Consider the following 20734-nt stretch of genomic DNA (forward strand, 5'->3'; position numbering starts at 1 on the left):
GAGATACTTTCAAATATAAGAAAAATATATCCTAAAACTGCTCCAGTGAGAAATCATTAATATCTATGATTTGTTTACTGTCTTTTGCATTTTGCTGTAACACAAATCACTAATTATTAAGCAAATGCGTGAAGACGCAGTGCCGTCATTGAAGGTTAAACAGTTATATCTGTGATTAGTGGTACTGTGAACAACATTCATCTGATTTAAATTGAGATCCTCACAGAATAGCGCTGAGATGAGTGACTGATGAGATATTGAGCGTGAATATTTGATTGACACCGAGAGCATTCATGTTAAAGAGAGTAAAGCTAAAAGCGCTCATGATCGCTCAAACAGTCTCTATCGCTCCACACAGCATCTGATTGTCACGACTCACATTGCATCACGTGTACTCAGATTTGTATTTTTATGTTTATTTGTTGTTTTTAATGAGTTTTTATACCCATTAGCAGCCCTTCATCCTCTTCCTGAACACTGTGCAGTGAGTCAGAATAACTACCGTAATGACGTTAGAAAATGGGCAACTTAATATTCATACGTGTAATTCTTACACATTTTTAAAAACAAAACGGCATATTCATGTGAATTACATCATGTCTGAAAGTTTAAATTCATGAATGCTTAGAACTGCCCAACAACTCACCCTCCAGAGGCCACTCTGTCATGCTTCAAGGGCTGAGCAAGCGCTCATTATAGGAGCAGTGTATGTGTTATTCCCTGCATGCTGCAAAAAAGATCGGCCCTAAATCTAGGCACGATTGCTGATCACAGATATAAGACGAAGATTGGCCAATTTCGATCGGTGGAATATATTCATAATAAATATTATAGCTCTATTCAGTTTTTAATAGGTTACAATATGGGGAATGGGGAACAATTTTTGTTACAGTTCTGGTAGTTTCTAAGTGTTTTTATCTTCTGTTTTTAAATGTGTTTAGGGTACTGTTTTTCATTACAAAAATGCCATAGTTTGTTTAATAGATATCATACCATCTTGCCATGGTAGTGAAGATCCATGCTTGGTTTTATCTATAGTTACTATGGTGTTGTTACAAATACAACTTAAAACTATCAAAAACTATAGTACATTTTCATACGGGCAAATGCTAAATAAAATCATGGGCTTTAAAGCCTGGACCTTTGTGAATTATGGTCAAAGCTTGTTTTCCTTCTGTGTAAAATATGTTCTCTTCTAATGCTCTCTGACTGTAGGAAAATATAACTGGTTTTGTTTCCATCAGAAAAACATGAGCGAAATCGAATCAATAAGAGCCTGATGAAAGGAGTCCCAACTCAACTGCGTCTTCAGAATAATTTAGCTCTGTATCAATTAGGTATTAACTTTTTACCTTTTACAGATGTTATAGATAACCTTCCTGTTGTTAATACCATCTGCATCTCAACTCATAATCAATGCCTTGCTATCGAATGAGCATTTCAGTGGGACAAAATATTTAGTATATTACTGGTAATTGCTCAAATATTTGTAATATAACAATAAAATCACTTTAATTATTAGTTTCTACATTTTTAATTTAAGACCCTAGACCCCAACTATAGAATTTAGTGGCAGCGGTGCCCTCTGGAGCCTGTCATGCACAGTACAGTTGCGACATCTTTGTTTGGTCAAACGTTAATGTCTTGTGTGTGTACAACATGATCCAACAGGAAATTGACATGTTGCTTCCGAATGTTCAGGTACCCTGAAATCGACCTTATTTTGTCAAATTACTGTCAAGTGCCATCCCCTATCAGAAATGATCTAGCATCTAGCAATCTCTAAGATTCGGGTTCTGGTCCCAAGGAAACCAAGAAGTAATCACGTTCACATAAACAAAGATGAGTGTAATTCGGAGGTTGCATTTTCACTCTAAAATTACATTTTGTGTTAGGGTTGGGGTTAGGACATATGGTTTACGCATTCCTCTTGACTAGGGATGCAGCGATTAAACAGTTTCACTATTAACCTTCTGGGGTCGACGGTACGCGCTGGCACGTCCTGCTGGATTTTTTCCTCATAACAGCGGAAACAACTTAAAATACTCCGTAATTATGGGCATACAGATAAGTGTAAGACATCATTAGAGACTATAAAGGGTCTACTTTTATTTGTGTACACTCACAATAACAACACAACCTTGTGCTTTTGTAAAATAAAGAAAATAAACAGGGTGCGCTTTCAGCCGTCTCTGTCTCCGCGAGCATCTTTCTGAAACACGTCACAAAAATGAACTGAAACTCCGCGAATATTTATCACACAAACATGAAACATATGTCAAATTTAAAACAAATATTCTCCTGCAATGTAATCTGTATGAAACAAAGCGATGTACAGTTTCTCCTGGCTCAGCTAATTATCACTAATGTGATCATACCCACCAGCGCACTATTCATACGGTAATGTGCTGAGGCGATCAATGCAAATGGTAAACGTCCCCGACACTGCCTTAAAAAGCATCGTTCATTCACTTTTCTGCGCGTTTGGAAGACGGCATGCTACACAGGTGAGGAAGCTCTTCAGAGTTCACATTTTCCTCAGAAGAAGAGCGGGAATCCGACGAGGAACGTTTGCATTTTGAAGAGCGACTTGATCCAGCCGAGGATATAATTTCGGATGAGTAAGTCATTTAGTTTTACTTACATATTAGTTTACATGCTATTTTATATAAACATGGACATATTTTACAAGTTGGACTATTTGCAGACTTGCCAGCCAGGATTCAGTGTATTGAAATTTGAAATATGTCCTAATAGGCAAGTTTTAGTTACATTTAAATGTTGTTTTGGCTAAAGCAGGTATTTAAATTGTATGCTGTATGATATAAATATGATATCTAATATGATATAAAAATAATATGAATGTTTAGATTATATTTTAACTAGTGTTTATGCTGCCTCATTATCATCAATAAAGCTTGTGCTTGCAAATATCTGTTCAGGTGTAAATGTGTAAAATGTGCTGTAAATATGCCCATATTAGAAAATCAGCATATTAGAAGGATCATGTGACACTGATGACTGCAGTAATGATGCTGAAAATTCAGCTTTGATCACAGGAATAAATTGCATTTTACAATATACTGAAATAGAAAACAGTTATTTTAAATTGTAAAAATATTTCACAATATCACTGTTTTTGCTGTATTTTGGATCAAATAAATGCAGCCTTGGTGATCAGAAGAGACTTCTTTTAAAAACATTTAAAAATCTTACCGATCTAAAACTTTTAAACAGTAGAGTAGGTCTAAAGTTTTTGAGTAAAGACTTTATGTAAAGAAAATGCATAGTCAGATTACTTCTTTTAACTTAAACTACAAACAATACATGCAATCAATAAATCTCCTCATATTCATTCTCTCACAGGGGAGGGGTCTTTGTCTCCTCAGGTGTGAATCACATCAATATTCATGATCATCCACGCCTCCTCGCATATGGCCTTTCTAACACTAAAAGTGTCTTACAAAAGTTAAATGACTATATTGTTTTGAATGAATGAGTGATCAGGATGGTTTTCACATTATTTTTGTAGCAAAAACTCTAGGCTACAAGATCCAGTTCTCAAAGGTCTTGTGAACAAATGTTTAGTATGTGTTATATGGCCTTATTTCAGTGACTTAAAATTGTTTTTTTTTTTTCAAAAACCATGCATAAACGTTATTTTCTCAAAAATACAAACATGTACATACATGTTGTTCACATATTACTGTAGCCCAGTTTGTGCTGAATACAGTGTTATCAGACTTTAGCCATTAATATGTTTTTAAGCAACTGAAAAAAGCACAAATGTCAAGGCATGTCAAAACTTCTGCAGGGCCCAAAACACCCTCAGACCCCAGAGGGTTAACTGAGATTAAAAATGTCACGGTTAATTTAACCGCAAGAATTTTGAATCCACGGTTAAAAACCGTGAAATTCTTTATTTAGACATGGCAAATATATATATAATATAAAAGAGATATTTATAATAATTTGTAAGCCTAAATGTGAAAAACTCTTGTGCATGTGCGGGTACTGGAACTGTTGTAATGGTTATGGATGGTGGCCACGTGGTGCTTAGCCAGGTGTCACGTACTGAACGTGAACTTCAAGTGAAACTGGGGATTAAACACTAACTCCAAAATATAACAGAGGAATTCGATCTACCCTCATATCCACCAAAAAAGCAGCTGTTTGGCAGCATTTAAATGATTGACTGAAGACGTCAGATGTAAATTATGCAGACAGAAGTCATAGAAAGATACACATCCTACAAATGGGACATGATGCTCCATTAGTCATCCAACAACAAACTAGTAAGTTTGATATTTTTAGCTGTGGTGATTTTAAAGTGATGAATTAAAAGATGCAACTTTTTGTAATGTTTAAGCGTGCTGACAGCACGCAGTGTATTGCATGTAGTTACTATCAGCAAAGTCTTTCTAGCAAGTCAGTCCACTGTCGGCCATCTTTGGAACACTCTCTGGAGGCTATTTCCAGTCATGACAGTGCAGCTCCTATCTTCTTGAATGAAGGAACACCGAAATCTCAAAAAATGTTTCCCAAGCTTACGTTTAAATGACATATTTCAAATCAGCAGTAAAATCAAACAACACTGGTATCATAAATTGTGCTTCTTTACCTCAGGTTACGCTGAAAAACACAATTTTAACGGCTTGTTTTGCTAATGCACATGCGCATTCTCGAGTTGATTGACAGGTGATGTCTATATTTAAAAGGTTATTGGCTCTTTTACCTGTAAGGCGGGACTTCCATTCTACATCCACTGACTGTTGGGCGCAAGCTCCTTTGTTGGATGTTCCATTCTCCCATTCATTTGTATAGAAATGGCCCGTCTCTGCTAAATAGTCTCTGTTATCAGCAAGTAAACTATGAAAAAAAGCATCTTAAAAGCATTGCTTCTGTACAAATTCACCGCATTCAACAATAAATGTCAATTTTAGTCATTATTGGACTTTAAATTGCCTGCTGTGAGCAATGTTCCCATTATTATAAATAGTCCACAGGTTTATTTGTAAGGTGTTGTGGACAGTATTTTTATAGAGTCTGTTGCCGATTCTTTATGTTGGGGTGTCTGACAGACAACGAATTGCTTTAATAAACTGTTGCAGAAGAAAAAACTGTTGGATGCCTTGAACTAGGCTACATGTTGTGCACCCATAGTAATCTTGCATTTACACACTTTTGAAGCACTCTGGTTACACTGAAGCACATCACTGAGCTTGGGATGCACATTAAAAGCGGTGTCGTGCCCTAGACTGGAGCGTTATTATATACCTCCTATTTAGTTTTTGTGTATTGATCAGTTTTCTTATTGTAGGGCTGCCCTTTGCCTAGAAATACATCCACTAAGATGTTCAGTTGTGATATGATATGCATTTTTTGCATCAGTGCTGTTGTATAATAAGAAAAATTGCAAATAATCGTAAAACCGGATAACCTTGATTTTTTTCTCTGACGGTAATCTCACCATCAAAAACTCACACCACGGCATCCCTACTCTTGACTGTATTATAGGGCTGCACGATTATAGCAAAAATCATAATTGTTGATTATTGCCCTTGATATTGTAATCGCGATTATTTATGTCGATTAAAATATTAAATTACCGTGACGTCACAAAGCAGTTCTTCAGAGTAGCAGATTTCAATGGTGGATATGAGCTGCTCTCCAGTTTCTTTTAAGCATCTTTTAAGCATTAAATATTGTAATAATGTTTGTTAATGTTAGGCCAAATAAAATGGATATTGCTAAATTACTGCTTAAATTATTAGTCCATATACAGTAAATAATATGACATATTCAATATTCAAACTTATTAACAGCCGATTTAAATTGACCAAGTTACTTACTGCATTCAGTAAGCCCTTTGGTGGCGAGACAGGGGACCATTCATCCCGTCAGATCTTCAATGGTGATCTTGTTCATGTAAGATCATTGTTAGATCATTTTTGGCCTCAGTGGCACTTTGGAAATTAAAAACAGTCATTTGCGATCGGAGTTTGTGCAATTCGTGAAAATGTTAAATCTACTAATACCAGCTGCGTGGCAAATAGGTCTTATTAGAGCAGACGCAATAACAATGACGGTGATTCCTGAAATATGCTATTCCTGCCATATTCTTTATGTTGGCAAAACAAACATAGAACAGTTAAGCTGAATTACTTTATTGCTATTTTGTGGTTCATTCTCGGTGGGCGCGTGGTGAGTTGAGTGTGGTTGCCGCGGTGGATGGCGTGAAGCCTCCACACACGCTATGTCTCCGTGGCAACGCGCTCAACATGCCACGTGATAAGTTGCACGGGTTGATGGTCCCAGACGCGGAGGCAACTGGGATTTGTCCTCCACCACCCGGACTGAGGCGAATCACTACGCGACAACGAGGACTTAAAAGCACATTGGGAATTGGGCATTCCAAATTGGGAGAAATAAAATAAAATAAAAAAATAAAAAATAAAATAAAATAAATAAAATTGTACACATAAATCGAGCAACGTGACAAACTCTCCCATTACAATGACTGCTGTTACTCACTACAGGTTTACACTGTTTGAGACCTGCATTTCGACGCGAGCTCAATGATGCTCCGCACAAAGTTCTGCACTCTTGCGAATGCTCTTATAAAAAACAAAGCTGTCTAATCAGCATAATAAATCAATTATTTACACTGCGTCTATGCCTTGATTAGAACGGGAGTGTTTTAGTTTTGTCATGTTGCTCATTTGCAGTGTATTTAACATCTACGTTCAAAGCGAGTGGTGCAATATGCAATGAATCCAATATAATTCCAAAGTGCTTTTTGCTCTTGTTCTACAGCTTCTTTTCGAGTGTCAGGTGATGTTTCTTCAGTATTCATTTTCATGTGCCACCGCGAACAGAGGTGGAACATAAAGCAAGCATCTGGGCATTCAGACGGTTTAAAACTTGCGCATTAGGATCAGTTGTCATTTCTGATAGGACAGAGGACTAATTTAAGCGGCTCTGATGGCCATTGCCGTTTCATTGCTCAACGGACATGTTAGTGCTTGGTTAGAATACTTAACCGCTGCAAAAACACATTGTAAATAGAAACCATTGATGCAAAAGGAGCAGACTTAATTTAAACTTTGTAATCGTCGGTTTTAATAAACTGTTGCAGCAGAAAAAAACTGTTGGATGCCTTGAACTAGGCTACATGTTGCGCACCCATAGTAATCTTGCATTTACACACTTTTGAAGTGTGTAAATGCAAAAGCGTATAAATTGTAATCGTGAAAAAATCATGATTACATAATCGTTGCAGCAATAATCGTAATCGCGATTAGTTTTTCGATTAATTGTGCAGCCCTAGCTGTAATTGACACTTTTCACGATTATATAATTGTGACAGCTGTAATTGTAATCTCGATAATTTTTTCTATTAATTGTGCAGCCCTACTGTATTACATCATTTACAACTAAAGATACATCTCGCTTTTGGCGTAACATGCAGCTTACACGTGCCCACTTCCGGTTTCGGCCACTGGGGGCAGTGGACAAATTTCAGTAATCACAGGTCGATTTCTGCTGAAAAACATTCGACCTAATGTTTTTAAATTCACAATGACATCAGTCTGCTGTGAAACATGGCCAGTGCTACTGTAATTGTAAATATAAGCTTTCAATCATCTCAAAGACCATTTGTTTTCGATGAGTATTCCAATATATCAGTGTGGCCTTGATAAGCACATTCAGATCTCCTTAGAGCTGGCCTCAAACAACGAAGGTGAAACTGATATAATGGAGTAGCTAAAGATACCTAGTGTACCTTAATACACTTATGAAGTTCATATTGTGAGAACAGGAATGAAACAACAGGAATCTGTTTGGCATAAAATAGCAGGTAATTAGGTGAAATTAGAAAGATGAGGAAGATTAAAATAAAGATGATGAACAAGTAGAACAAGGAGAAGGGGTGAGAAAAGTAACCTCATCTGCACATCAGCTCAGCTGAAATGACACCAAGATTAAGCAAAAGCCAATGAGCCCTTGAAAGCTGTCACTGCCAATTTCATTCTGGGAGAAGTCACCACTCACACAGATCTCTTCTGGCATTACGTAAAAGACTGTCACCTGGTTCCAAACAAGAAGGAACAGTGTGGTGAAAGAAGTTCTGATTTCATGATGCTTTGATAGACTTTACAAAAATCGTAAAGGTCTTTGGAATCTGCAAGGGGCTCCACATTCTTATTATGTGCCCTTGTTTTGAGACAGCCTGGTCTCATGAAAATTACGTGACTGTGGCAACATTTTTGCAAAATTATATTAAGTGGTTCATTACACGTATCGCTGCAATTTCAATGTCCTCTGTAGGGAGCTTAAAGCGAGTTTAATGTTCTCACAAAAAGATTATGTTTTTAAGTTTAATGCTCTAAGAAGTTTTAAATTAATAAAACCTACCTCCATAACCTAGACCTTTAACAGAAATCTAACCAATAGTGTCATAAAAAGCAAATGTAAGATGACATTTTTATTATATTTTAAAAAGAACAAAACCAACGTCTCTAACCTAAATGATACATCTAACCGATAGTGTCATAAAAGCAAATGTGAGATGAAAAATGCAACAGCTGAAGCAGCCACGTCATTTTGTGGCATTTCAATGACACTTTCAGCTCATGTTCTAACTCGCCTGCTTTGCTGGTCTTCCGTGTTCGAATTCAAACACTCTATGAATAGCACCACTGCGCAAGTTAGACACACTTGAGTAAGCCTGTATATGTAGTTGGTTGTGTAATGCAAGCGTTAAAATATAGTCATTCAAATCGTGCGTTATAGTAAAAGTGTCAAATGTAATAAGATAGTATTGTATGGAGAACAGAGCAAAAGATAGGTGTTTGTAAACTGTTAGTCTGCTGTTTCACTCATGATTTGTGTGAAAGTGAAGAAAGCTAATTGCTGTTGTAGTGCCTCTAGTTTATTAATTTACCAACAGCAGCAATATGTCGAATGAGGCTCGTAAAAGTTATTTTGCAAAAATGTAGTTATAGTAACGGACTTACTATGAGACCAGGTTGTTTGAGACCACCTTATCTGCTGAAAAGGGGAAGCATCTACAATCAGTGTTGAAATCAAACACAGGAAGAATACAGATAATTGAAATTCTATCCTCCCCCAAGGCCTAAGAGCAAAACTGCTAAAAGATCTTTATCGTGTGCCTGTATCGTTTGGGGTTAAAGGGAGGTCTGCTGGCCCAGACCAGATTCTCATGAGAGGAGATACAGGATGAGTACAGAAGACACTGCTGTCAGCATACCAATTAGTCAATTAAAAAAGCAGTAAAAGTGACCCCCTGAAACTATCGGAAACATCATGCAGACTTCACGTGTGATCATGTTGGAGTTTATAATGCTTGATAAACAGTTTAATGAGCAGTTCACTAGAGATATAATCCATGAGTACAAAAGCACTTCAGATGCACCAAACCTGAAAAAACTCAAAGGAAATATCTGAGGAAGGTAGCATTTTAGAAGAGGAAAGAGTTTAAATCTAATTCCTGAAGTGGTTGCTTTCCACAGTAAATACTCACTGTGTAACTGGTCCTGCTCGACCCGCTCCGAGCAGGATTCAAACAGGCATGGGAGGCATGGGAGGCGGGCACGCTAACGAGGAGGCTAAAGGCTACAGCCCCTGGCGTCAGTCGCAAGTGTGCCTCTTGAGGCCAGGGGAGTGAATTTTACACACTGCACAGCTACCTACCAGCTGGCTACCCCCCTAAACCTCAATCCCATCCAGGTCACAGCACCACTGTAACCAGTCCTGCTTGACCCACTCCAAGCGGGATTCGAACTGGCATCAGCCAGCATGGGAGGTGGGCATGCTAATGAGGAAGCTAAAGGCTACAGCCCCTAGCATCAGACGCTAGTGCACCTCTTGAGGCCAGGGGAGAGAGGTTTACACACTGCACAGCTACCTACCAGCTGTCTACCATTACAACTGCACAATAGCAAGCTTCAAAGTGTTTTACTTTAAAGAGTAAACAAGAATTGAGTACAGATGATTTTTATTTTTTGTGACAAGCTTGGATGGAGGATGGAGCTAATAAATGGAGTTAATTAACAGAGGTTCCGGAGGAACATGTTAATTTTAATCTGACAAATCACAGCCCACGAGCAGGAGTATATAAGCTGCTGCTTACCTGCTTCCTGTGACAACTCTCCTGACATGAGAATCTTTCCGGCATTCGGCCCCGCCCATTTCCCCATGAACAGACCCAGGCAAACGGATCATAGTATGCAACTTTCCTGCAAAGCATTCGGCTTCACCAGAACAGCTCTTCCATCCAAACAGTCTCGTTATTCAACAGAAGCTGCCATAGCAGCTCTTTGTTTTTAGCAGTATTGATGGCTACCACGTTAAGTGTTTATATATATATATATATATATATATATATATATATATATATATATATATATAATTTATTTATTTTTGACCCTGTCTGTCTTTCTATGCTCCATTCGACGAAGCAGTTTTTAGCGTGAAATTGCTGCCGCAAACTGGCTGCTCCTGCACTTTCAAAAAAGTGAAAACAGCTCTCTACGACTGGTCATATGTTCTCTTATCTCTGCGAGAACTGTCACTGTATTGTATGCAGGTTTACCTCTCACTTTCTCTATCTAGGTGTCTTTCCAAGACTTTACCATTACCTACCAAGGAGCCAAAGATGGCAACCATTTTAGTTAAGAAAGCACAACTGCGGTGCTTCTGCCTTCAGCTCAAAACATCCCTAAGCAGCACAAATATGCTGTCCATGTGCCACAACTGCGGCGTCTTTTGGGTCATGCAACAAACTCCCACGACACCACAAAGCAGCGCAAACGTGCTGTACAGGTGCCGCAACTGCGGTGTCCTTTGGACCATGCGACAAATTCCCACCACACAGCAAAGCAGCGCAAACATGCTGTACAGGTGCCGCAACTGCGGTGTCCTTTGGACCATGCGACAAACTCCAACCACACCGCAAAGCAGCGCAAACGTGCTGTACAGTTGCTGCAACTGCGGTGTCCTTCGGACCATGCGACAAACTCCCACCACACAGCAAAGCAGCGCAAACGTTCTGTACAGGTGCCGCAACTGTGGTGTCCTTCAGACCATGCGACAAACTCCCACAACACCGCAAAGCAGTGCAAATGTGTTTTCCAGGTGACGCAACTGCGGAACCTTTCAGCCCGTGCCACTACATCTCCCACAACACCGCAATCATGTTTCTTGTTTCCTCTTATGTGTCCTCTTATTAAAACTCTAGGGGCACAGCTCATAAATATATACCCATCACAAACTGCAATTCAGCATGGTTCTTTACTCTGCTCCACCCGCCATTCAAATGCAGTGTGGGCCCTCCCGTTCAAACACTATGCAGGCTTTCCCATCGAACTGCAGTGTGGGCTCTCCTGTTTGAATGCAGTGTGAGCCTCAGTGCATTGGTCGCAGGCTCTCCCGTTTGAATCGCAGTGTGGGCCCACCCATTCGACCGCAATGCAGGCTCTCCCGTTCGAATCACAGGGTGGGCTCTCCTATTCTAATGCAGTGTGAGATTTCATGTCATTCATTCCGTTGGCTCTCCTGTCCGAAACGCATTCTGAGCTCACCTGTTCGAGTGCAGTGGTGGTGCAGCAATCTTAAGAGCCTTTTAGCTTTTCCCATTAACCTTGGCATTGACATTTCCTTTGCTCATGGTTGAAATGAGCCCAACACACAATAAGGTGTGCCTAAATGTGATAAACCATGTGTGCCCAATTTGATACTGCAGCCACAGTGCCCCACCAGATAATACTGCCGCAGCATTGACCGCATACTCTCGATTATGCCACAGCATCACCCCTTTTGCATTTTGATACTGCCGCAGCAGTGCCCTGCCATGACAAATGTAATAAAGTTGTATTCTTAACTAACCATTCACTTCCCTCAAAGCTGCATATAAACGTATGCCGCGTTTTCCATAACTAACCTTCTGCTTCCCTTACAGACGTATATAAAGATAATAAATTAACATATTCCTAACAAACCATTTGCTTCCCCTACAGGTAAGTACAAACTAACCTTTGCTTTCCTTACAGGTGTTGATGAATCTAATGAAGTCTTTTGTGCCCTACTCGATACCAGAGCAACGATGCCCCACCCATACCAAATGTGTGTACATGGTTGTTAATATTTTCTCCACAGGCGCTTTCAATGTCTAAGTTCCATACTTTCATAGGAGTGCATCTTCAGCAATGGAAACACAGCAGCACTCCCACAGAAGCTCCTTCACTATGCCCCCAGATACTCAATCCACTGCCATAGCAGTGGTTTAAACTCCGCTCCCGCAGGAGCAACCCCCCCACCCCTTTTTACTATTCCATCTCCTCTACTCCACTGCCACAGCAGCATTTTACCATGCTTCTGCCAAAGCCTTTATGTCTTCGCTTCTCAGCAGCTGCAGCTAGCATTACAGGAGATAGCGGTCACCACCTCCTCTTCTCAAAGCACCATATTTCCCTATCTATGGGTAGTCAATTGAGTGAGGCTACCTCTGCAAACAAGCCCCGTTCATCACATTCTCCCCGTTCAATTGCTTGCTGGGCTTACCCGTTCAAACGCCGTGAGCACTCTCTCTTTATAGAGCAGTCTCACATTCGAATTGCAGTGTGAGCCCTCCCTTTCAAACGCAGCGCGAGCCAACTCTCATTTTCACCTTCCCCGTTCGATTGCTTGCTGGGCTTACCCGTTCGAATGCCATGAGCTCTCTCTCTTTATAGAGCAGTCTCCCGTTCGAATCACAGTGTGAGCCCTCCCTTTCGAACGCAGCGTGACCAACTCTCGTGCTCATTTTCCCTGTTCGATTGCTTACTGGGCTTACCCATTCGAATGCCGTGAGCTAAACCTCTCTCTCTTAGAACAGTCTCTCGTTTGAATCGCAGTGTGAGCCCTCCCTTTCAAACGCAGCATGAGCCAACTCTCATTTTCACCTTCCCTGTTCGTATACCGTGAGCCCACCCACTTCTACAACGAGTGGTGGTCTCTAGTTCGAATCGCAGCGTAGCCCTCTCGACCAGCCATCGTACAAGAACGCACCTTCAAACAAATGCTTAAAGCACTCCCTCTATACAGATTTTGGGGGGAAGAACAGTTCAGAAGCATCCGCCAAGCCAATTTACCAAATAGAATTGTTGCTGGCTTGCTGTTCTAAATACTTCCGGCCATAGACATGGTAATGTTCTTTCATCTTAACGCCTTTTTGGGGGTAATCAGGACTCAAGTCGAGTCTTGAGCTCCGAGCCCTCCAGTATTCGGACAGCAAGCCAAATACATTTACTGCTTCAACACAAGATTACATTAACATACGAACTACTGAAATGGAGTTAATTAACAGAGGTTCGGGAGGAGCATGTTAATTTTAATCTGACAAATCACAGCCCACGAGCAGGAGTATATAAGCCGCTGCTTACCTGCTTCCTGTGACAACTCTCCTGAAATCTCACCTCCACCCCATCTCCACCTATTCTCTAGATTCATTATCTAAATAAGTAAAGTCCAGGGGGGGTAATCAGGACTCGAGTCGAGTCGAGAGCTCCAAGCCCTCCAGTTATACGGACAGCAAGCCAAATACGTTTACTGCTTCAACACAAGATTACATTAACATATGAACTACTGAATAAGTTTTGGCACACTAGCCAACAAAACAACAGCTAAACTTGATACCCAAGAGTACAACTGATGTAGAATGGACAGCAAGTCCTTGATTTTTAATAATAATATTCCCAACAAATGGGTGCTGTTTAGATATAATTGAAGCAAAGAAAAAACTTGGATTCGGGTGGTCATAAAGAATAAAACAGAACATTATAACAGAGATACACTCACTGAGAACTTTATTAGGAACACCTGTACACCAACTTATTCATGTGATTTATCTAATCAGCCAATCATGTGGCAGCAGTGCAATGCACAAAATCATGCATATACGGGTCAGGAGCTTCAGGTAAGGTTCTCATCAACCATCAGAATGGGGAAAAAATTTGATCTCAGTGATTTTGACCGTGGCATGACTGCTGGTGCCAGATGGGCTGGTTTGAGTATTTCTGTAACGGCTGATCTCCTCAGATTTTCACGCACAACAGTCTCTACAGTTTACTCAGAATGGTGCCAAAAACAGAAAACATTCAGTGAGCGGCAGTTACTGTATGTGGACGGAAACCTTGTTGATGACAGAGGTCAACAGAGAATGGCCAGACTGGTTCGAATTGACAGAAAGGCTACGGTAACACGGTTAACCACTCTGTACAATTGTAGTGAGCAGAATAGCATCTCAGATTGCACAACACATCGAACCTTGAGGCAGATGCACTACAACAGCAGAAGACCACATCGGGAACTTTATTAGGACCATAGTTTTCCTAATAAAGTGCTCAGTGAGTGTATAATAGATAAGTTATGATATAGCCTAATGTCTGACATTTTGGATATGACATTATTAAACCTTATAAGGGCTTACAGAATGATTTCAGAAGATTCTCCCAGAAACAAATTTGCCAGAATAACAAAAAGTGTCTGTGACGAGGAGGAGGGCAGGGCCGGGCCGTGAGGACACACGCCCGGCCTTGAATTGGGCTGTGTGTGTGTCTATGTGTTGATTTGAGTTCATTTATGTTATTAAAACTTCCGTTGACTGTTCAGCCGATTCCTGCCTCCTCCTTGCCCACCTTACCCCGTTACAGTGTAAACATAAATTTATAAGCAACACTACAACAGACAATGCGGGCATAACTCTAATGCAGGACAAATACTGTTACCCTGCTCTTACAGTCAACTAGCAAAAACAGAAAATAGCAAGCTTCTCTATATGCATAAAATAATGCACAGAAGAAAATGTATTTTCTTCAGATACTTCTTGTTGGAAATATTTGGAGTTTTAAATGAGCAGAACATTTGTTTCAGCCATTTAGCTTCATTCCCATGAGCTCCTCTATCACATTAGCTAAATAAGAAGTCATAAAACTACTAGTCTAGCATTCTGCAAACAAAAAATGCAGTCTAAAGAGATGGAAAAAAAAAACATTCAATTATTATTTTCTTTAGTGATGTTTTAATAAATGATGTTGTTCTGATTTAATATACACTAAATAAAATGGAACAATTACCACCAGCCTTTAGCACAATATGGTGCATGTACCTATATAGAGATTCTTTTCAATAGCCACTGTTTTGTGAGTCCTTTTCCACATTCCCTAGCCTGATTAAAAGCACCTCTCCTATACAACATTTCTTGAAACTCATATTTAGAATAAGCAAAATTCCAACTGCCTATTATGTTTTTGGCATCATTATAAAAACAGGCAAAAAAAATGCAGTAATACCATTCTTTAGTTCACTGATCTTGATAGACGTCATTCATAGCGCTGATTCACATGGATGATTCTGAGTCACTGAGGTGATTGACTGAATGGCTCTATTGAACTTAAGGGACCTCAACAGTGACTCAACTCTGGGATTCATTGTAATGGCCCAAATACCACCAGCCCTGACTCACTCAACTGAATCGGCACCTACTGTGAGGATCAGAGCTTTGACTTGTAATAAGAGTAATGACAAACAGCAGGTATTCCAATACAATGTTGTATTGATCAAAGCTTCTACATCTATAATGGCCTCTATGACCCCACATGAGGCTGCCTAGCATTGAATAGCAACACTGTAGGATTAATGCATGCAGAGCTTTTCATTTAGGTCTTTTTTCTATTAGTCATCTGACTAAGCAATATTGCATAACTAAATGTTGGGCTGTTAATAGCTTTACATTGACAATGTCAGAAATCTTTTTATTTTATTTTTTATTAAAAAAAAACTGGATCAGCTTTATGACACATTATGCATACTACATTCTCATCACGTTCTGTGTAAATAACCCTATCAGGTCAAATCCATATACTGACAAGTCTTTGTAGAACTGTACTCTTCAATTATCTAAATCTTTGAGCTGTTTTGTTTTTCAAAAGTGTACTGAAGCAATTGTGATTCACAATTGTGAGAATGTTTTTTTTTTGTTTTTTTTTCCAATGGCCACTTACTATAGCAGTAACTCTAGCAGTTAACAGTGGTTTCAAAGCATGTTGTAAATAGTCAGGGATCAGCTTGGATCAATATCTGGGGGAAATTGGATGGGACCTCTGAAAGATACCTCTCTGAACAAGGAAACATTTTATGGTTCTTTCAGTTTCATTCATTGTTAGGTCAATAATCTGCATCTTCTCTCGAGATAATTTCTGAATGCATGTTAGATTTTTTGCATTTCATTTAAACTTGCTTATCAACAGGCTTTTGAGTAAAAAAAAAAAAAAAAAAAATATATATATATATATATATATATATATATATATATATATATATATATATATATATATATATATATCATGTAACCTATGTAATTGATAAGGATAGAAGAATATGATTCATTCATAATCATATGTTTAGTAATTGATCAAACTAAAATATGTGATGAGATGCACTATTTACAAAAACATTCGTTGCGCTTTTTGACCTTGTGAACGGTGAATCCCACATTCGCCTCTGTTACACCAAAAGTCACCTTGGAAGATGAATGAGTGTAGCGAGGGATGGCGCAAAAGGAACTGAATATCCTATCGCCGCAAGACTGCACACAACCACCGACTTCCAGTGTGAACGAATCACATGACTGTACAACGGCAATGACACCGCTTTATTTTGGTCCATCACCCTCTTGAAGAATATCTATAATTAGAGCTCGTCTCGTGCGGCCGAATTTGGCCGAATGTGCACGAATTCGTTTGGGTTTTAGGGGCTCGCGACAGGACGTTCCAAGCATAAAATCCACCAGAAATGACGGTTGTGATTCCACAGTCTGCTTGTTCACATCCCATGTAGGTGTCCCGTGAACAATACTGCAATCTTACAAATTTATCAGCGATGTTTGTACACTTAAAGTTTGATCTCACCAGACGCATGCAACGGTATTCAACGCAATGTTCTGATTATGAGAAGTGGTGCATATTGTTTATTAGGCGGATTTTCTCAAGGTGAGACCAACATTTCAACTGACACCTCTCGTTCATGGTCTTACCTTCAGCTGTCGCCTTGCCATGTCGGTCGGCTGCTTGGCGTTGAAAGGATAGGCGATGCATCGCATAACAAAGACATAGAGTTGTAGCTTCTTCTTTCGTTCCTCTTCTTCCCTATGCAGTTTCTCCACGTCCTCCTTCTCCTGCTCGCTGGCGGCCGACGGACTCGGGCTGGATGGACGCGCGCTGGAGCCTCGGCTGGTGGGTTGAAGCCTATCTGAGCTCTCGCTGGTCCTGCTGGGGGAGATGCGAGTGGATCCGGACTGAGGAGCCATCACCTCTCGGCTTTCCTCCTCCACTATCCCGTCCGATTCTTCTTCGCTGGACGACGGATCCAACATTTTTGCTCTCGGGCTGCGCTCGCCTAACCTTACAAGCTAATTAAACGCGCGACGGGATATTTACGGCGTGAGATGTATAAAATTGTTGACGCGATGCTCGGCATTCAGAGGGCTGGTCGGATTATGGTGGATTTTTGATATCCTCAAACACTTTGGATGCTGGAAGTAGGATGCGGAAACAGACGCTGCAATCTCTTTACACGGCCAGAGCGAAGATGATGCTACTGCTGCAATCGTGTTCCGTGCTGTGCCTCTGTTCGCCAGTCATTGAGAGGGACTCGAGAGGAAAGCGGTTGGGAGGGGCGCGCGCAATGAACAGAGCGAATGATGGCCACTTCCTGCCGAGTTTCGCGCGTGAGACGCAGGCGCTGTCCGCGGTGCTGGATGCGCGAGAGGGTCATATCGGACGCGAAAATGGTGAGGTGAGTTGACCCTCAGAACATGCTGTTCATTAACAAAGCAGTGACTCGACACCTGAAGGGCCTTTCAAATCTCTCGTTTTTAACGATAAAACCCCTGTGTCCCAATACCCACATTTTAACTACACCTTTAACATTATTGTATTGACAGTCATAATCAAACTTTTAAACTATTGATTTATTATTTTATCGCATTTATCTTTTACCAAATGTACTGGTAACCATAGTTTTTGAGAGAATACCATACAGAGTGTGTTCTGTAAAATAAATCAGTATGGAATCTCCCATCTTATTTTTTCATTTCATTATTGGATGACGTGGTGGCTTAAACCAGTTTTCACAGCTTACTGCAGTAACAATAACTGTAATAAAATTGTATTTTGGCAGAAACATTGTACATTTTGTAAGGGACATGATCAAAAATCAATCAGTCAATCACTGGATCAGATTGCTACTGAGTTGAGCACGAAATCTGTGCCTTTTGTGTCCCTCATAAACAAATGTGTAAACAAAGACTTTAAAGGTGCACTCAGTCATTTTTTCATCATTAAAAAAGTTTAACTCTCAAAGACATGAATTGTAATTTTGCAATATATGTAGGAAATCATGACCACTCACATTAAAATGAAGACTCCAGTCATATCAGTAACATTATAAAAGCTGTTTTATTCTACATGGAGAGGGTCCACACATGGGGGCTGCCATGTTAAAATCACATGACCAGCTGAATACTACTCGCTTAATCTCAGTAACCGTCCTGTTATTTGACACTTTCACTCATTGATTAAAGTAATCATGGCTGACTTTGAATACAAAATTTCTACAATGGCATCTGAAACTGAAAACTACTGATTTTAAATGATGCTGCATCCAAACCACTAGGTGTCAGTGTAAGTCCAAGATGACACAAAGACAAAAGTTAGTGAGTGCACCTTAAACAATGAGTAGAAAATCCCACTTTTTACGACATGTTATTTTAGGCAATTTTTAACTTTCTTATTATACATTTCTTTTTTCGTTTTTTATATATTTATTTATTTATTTATTTATAGTCTTTCTTTTATAAGGATGCCTTTTGCCATGTCCCCAGCTCTGTGTTTCCAACTTCTCCTTGGGTATTAGCAAATATGCACATTTTGGAAATAAAAGCCAGTAATTCGTATTTCCTCTCTCTCAGTATGTTTTAGTGGACATAATATATATATATATTTTAAAGACTTAAAGTTGTGTTTCTCAAAGTTATGTGTCAACCCTGTTACCAAGCATACTTTTTACATTTATCATTTAATAAAGCCATATTTTAAGAAAACAGTTCTGTTAATGGCACAAATGTGATCTGAGCAGCTTTTTAAAAATCTGATATCAACTTGCGTTTTTCATTATATTGTGCACTGTTGACTAAATATACAGTACATAAAGTTCCAACTTCACTCTATAAAGGGACAAATAGTCCTAACAAGCTGTGTTTTGCCATTCAGCAGAAGCTACTACAGGGACACTCCCCCTGGAGCAACCTGGGGTTCAGTGTGTTACTCACAAGGGCACAGTGGTAATAGGGAGTATTGTCTGTAGTTGTCTCCATATGTACAACAAAAAAAAAAATTTTTGGGGGGTGGGGGGTGGGTGGGGGGTGGGTTAGGGCATTTCTGAAGGAGCAAGCTATGGAATGCTGTAAGTGCTTAGTGCTCGCCTATCAAAACCAGCACATTACCGATTGTAGCCACAATTAATTAAATCAATAAATAATATGCCAGAGATAAAAAGAAAAAAAGAAAGAAAAATCAGATAAACAACCGTGTCAGCTGTTGATAAATCAGATAAACAACAGTGTCAGCTGATACATGAACAGTGTGATTAATGACTAGCCCCACCCTTTAACCCATATTTGCTTATGTGAGACCTGCTTTTATTACTCTTGTCTGCATTTCTTTCTTGATCTTCCTAATCATTTACCTCTTCTTCTTCTTCATCATCAAAACAATTTTTCAACCATGGCACTTATCCACACATGAATAATGTATTATTTTTTTTCATCACAGCATTCACACTAAAAGATTTAGGATCTGTTGCCCTCAAAAGCAAATGCATATTTTAGTCATTTTTTGAATATTTGATAGCATTGGCTTACATTCTTCTTGTCTTTGTCACTGTGATAAATATCCCTATCACACGCAGCCCCGTGGCAAGAATTAGTCCCAAAATATGTGCAGTTATGTAGCCATATATCAAAAGGCTTATGGATTGTACATTTCCTAAAGGACAGGGGAAATGTGCTCCAATCATGTCGATTTGCATTCACAACTTGATCAGCCCTCCCATTTGTCAAGATTGTTCATGCATTGGGAAACCACATGTAAAGCCACAGTGATAGGTAGACCATATTTAACAGGAAGTTGAAACGAAGTTGTGTGAACATTTATCAGCTACCCAGGTTGCACGATCATATCTGCTAAGGTGATTCTCACGGATCCTCTCAAGAAAATCTCCAGGTCATATTTAACACCAAATCAATACCAAAAAAAATAAATACAAATTATATATACAGTAAATATTTTGCACAAAGTAAATGAAGATTACATTTAGGACCAATAAGAGTTTTTGCATTGTGAGATGATTTTCAGGACACTTAAGCACATGAACCCCAGTTCTCTCTCTTTTTTTTTATTTTTATTTTTTTTTTTATTATTATTTCAGTAAAACAAAATGCTGTTGTCATTTTTTTTTTTTTTTTTTTTAAATAAAAATCAGTGAAAATGAAAGGCAGTAGCTTGTCATTCCAGCCTGACAACCCCACAATCAGGAAAATTAGACCTTACCTGTTATGCTGCGTAGCCCTGGTCCAGGCTCTTGGCATCCCAAAACTGGACTAGGTGGAACATAT

The 20734-nt window shown here is 39.4% G+C and overlaps 1 protein-coding gene across 6 annotated transcripts in view; it reads right to left on the minus strand.

Moving 5' to 3' along the window:
* LOC127446569 (calcium-dependent secretion activator 1-like) overlaps positions 1-17716 on the minus strand; it is a 165354-nt gene extending 147638 nt beyond the window's left edge. For all 6 annotated transcript variants that reach the window (XM_051707592.1, XM_051707591.1, XM_051707590.1 and 3 more), the window contains exon 1: positions 17096-17716. In XM_051707592.1, the coding sequence (XP_051563552.1) occupies positions 17096-17434 (339 nt within the window). In that variant the 5' untranslated portion in view covers positions 17435-17716. The remainder of the gene's footprint in view (positions 1-17095) is intronic.
* Between the last annotated feature and the right edge of the window lie 3018 nt (positions 17717-20734).

The sequence above is a fragment of the Myxocyprinus asiaticus genome, chromosome 9 (genome assembly GCF_019703515.2).
Source record: "Myxocyprinus asiaticus isolate MX2 ecotype Aquarium Trade chromosome 9, UBuf_Myxa_2, whole genome shotgun sequence".
NCBI classification, from domain to species: domain Eukaryota; kingdom Metazoa; phylum Chordata; class Actinopteri; order Cypriniformes; family Catostomidae; genus Myxocyprinus; species Myxocyprinus asiaticus.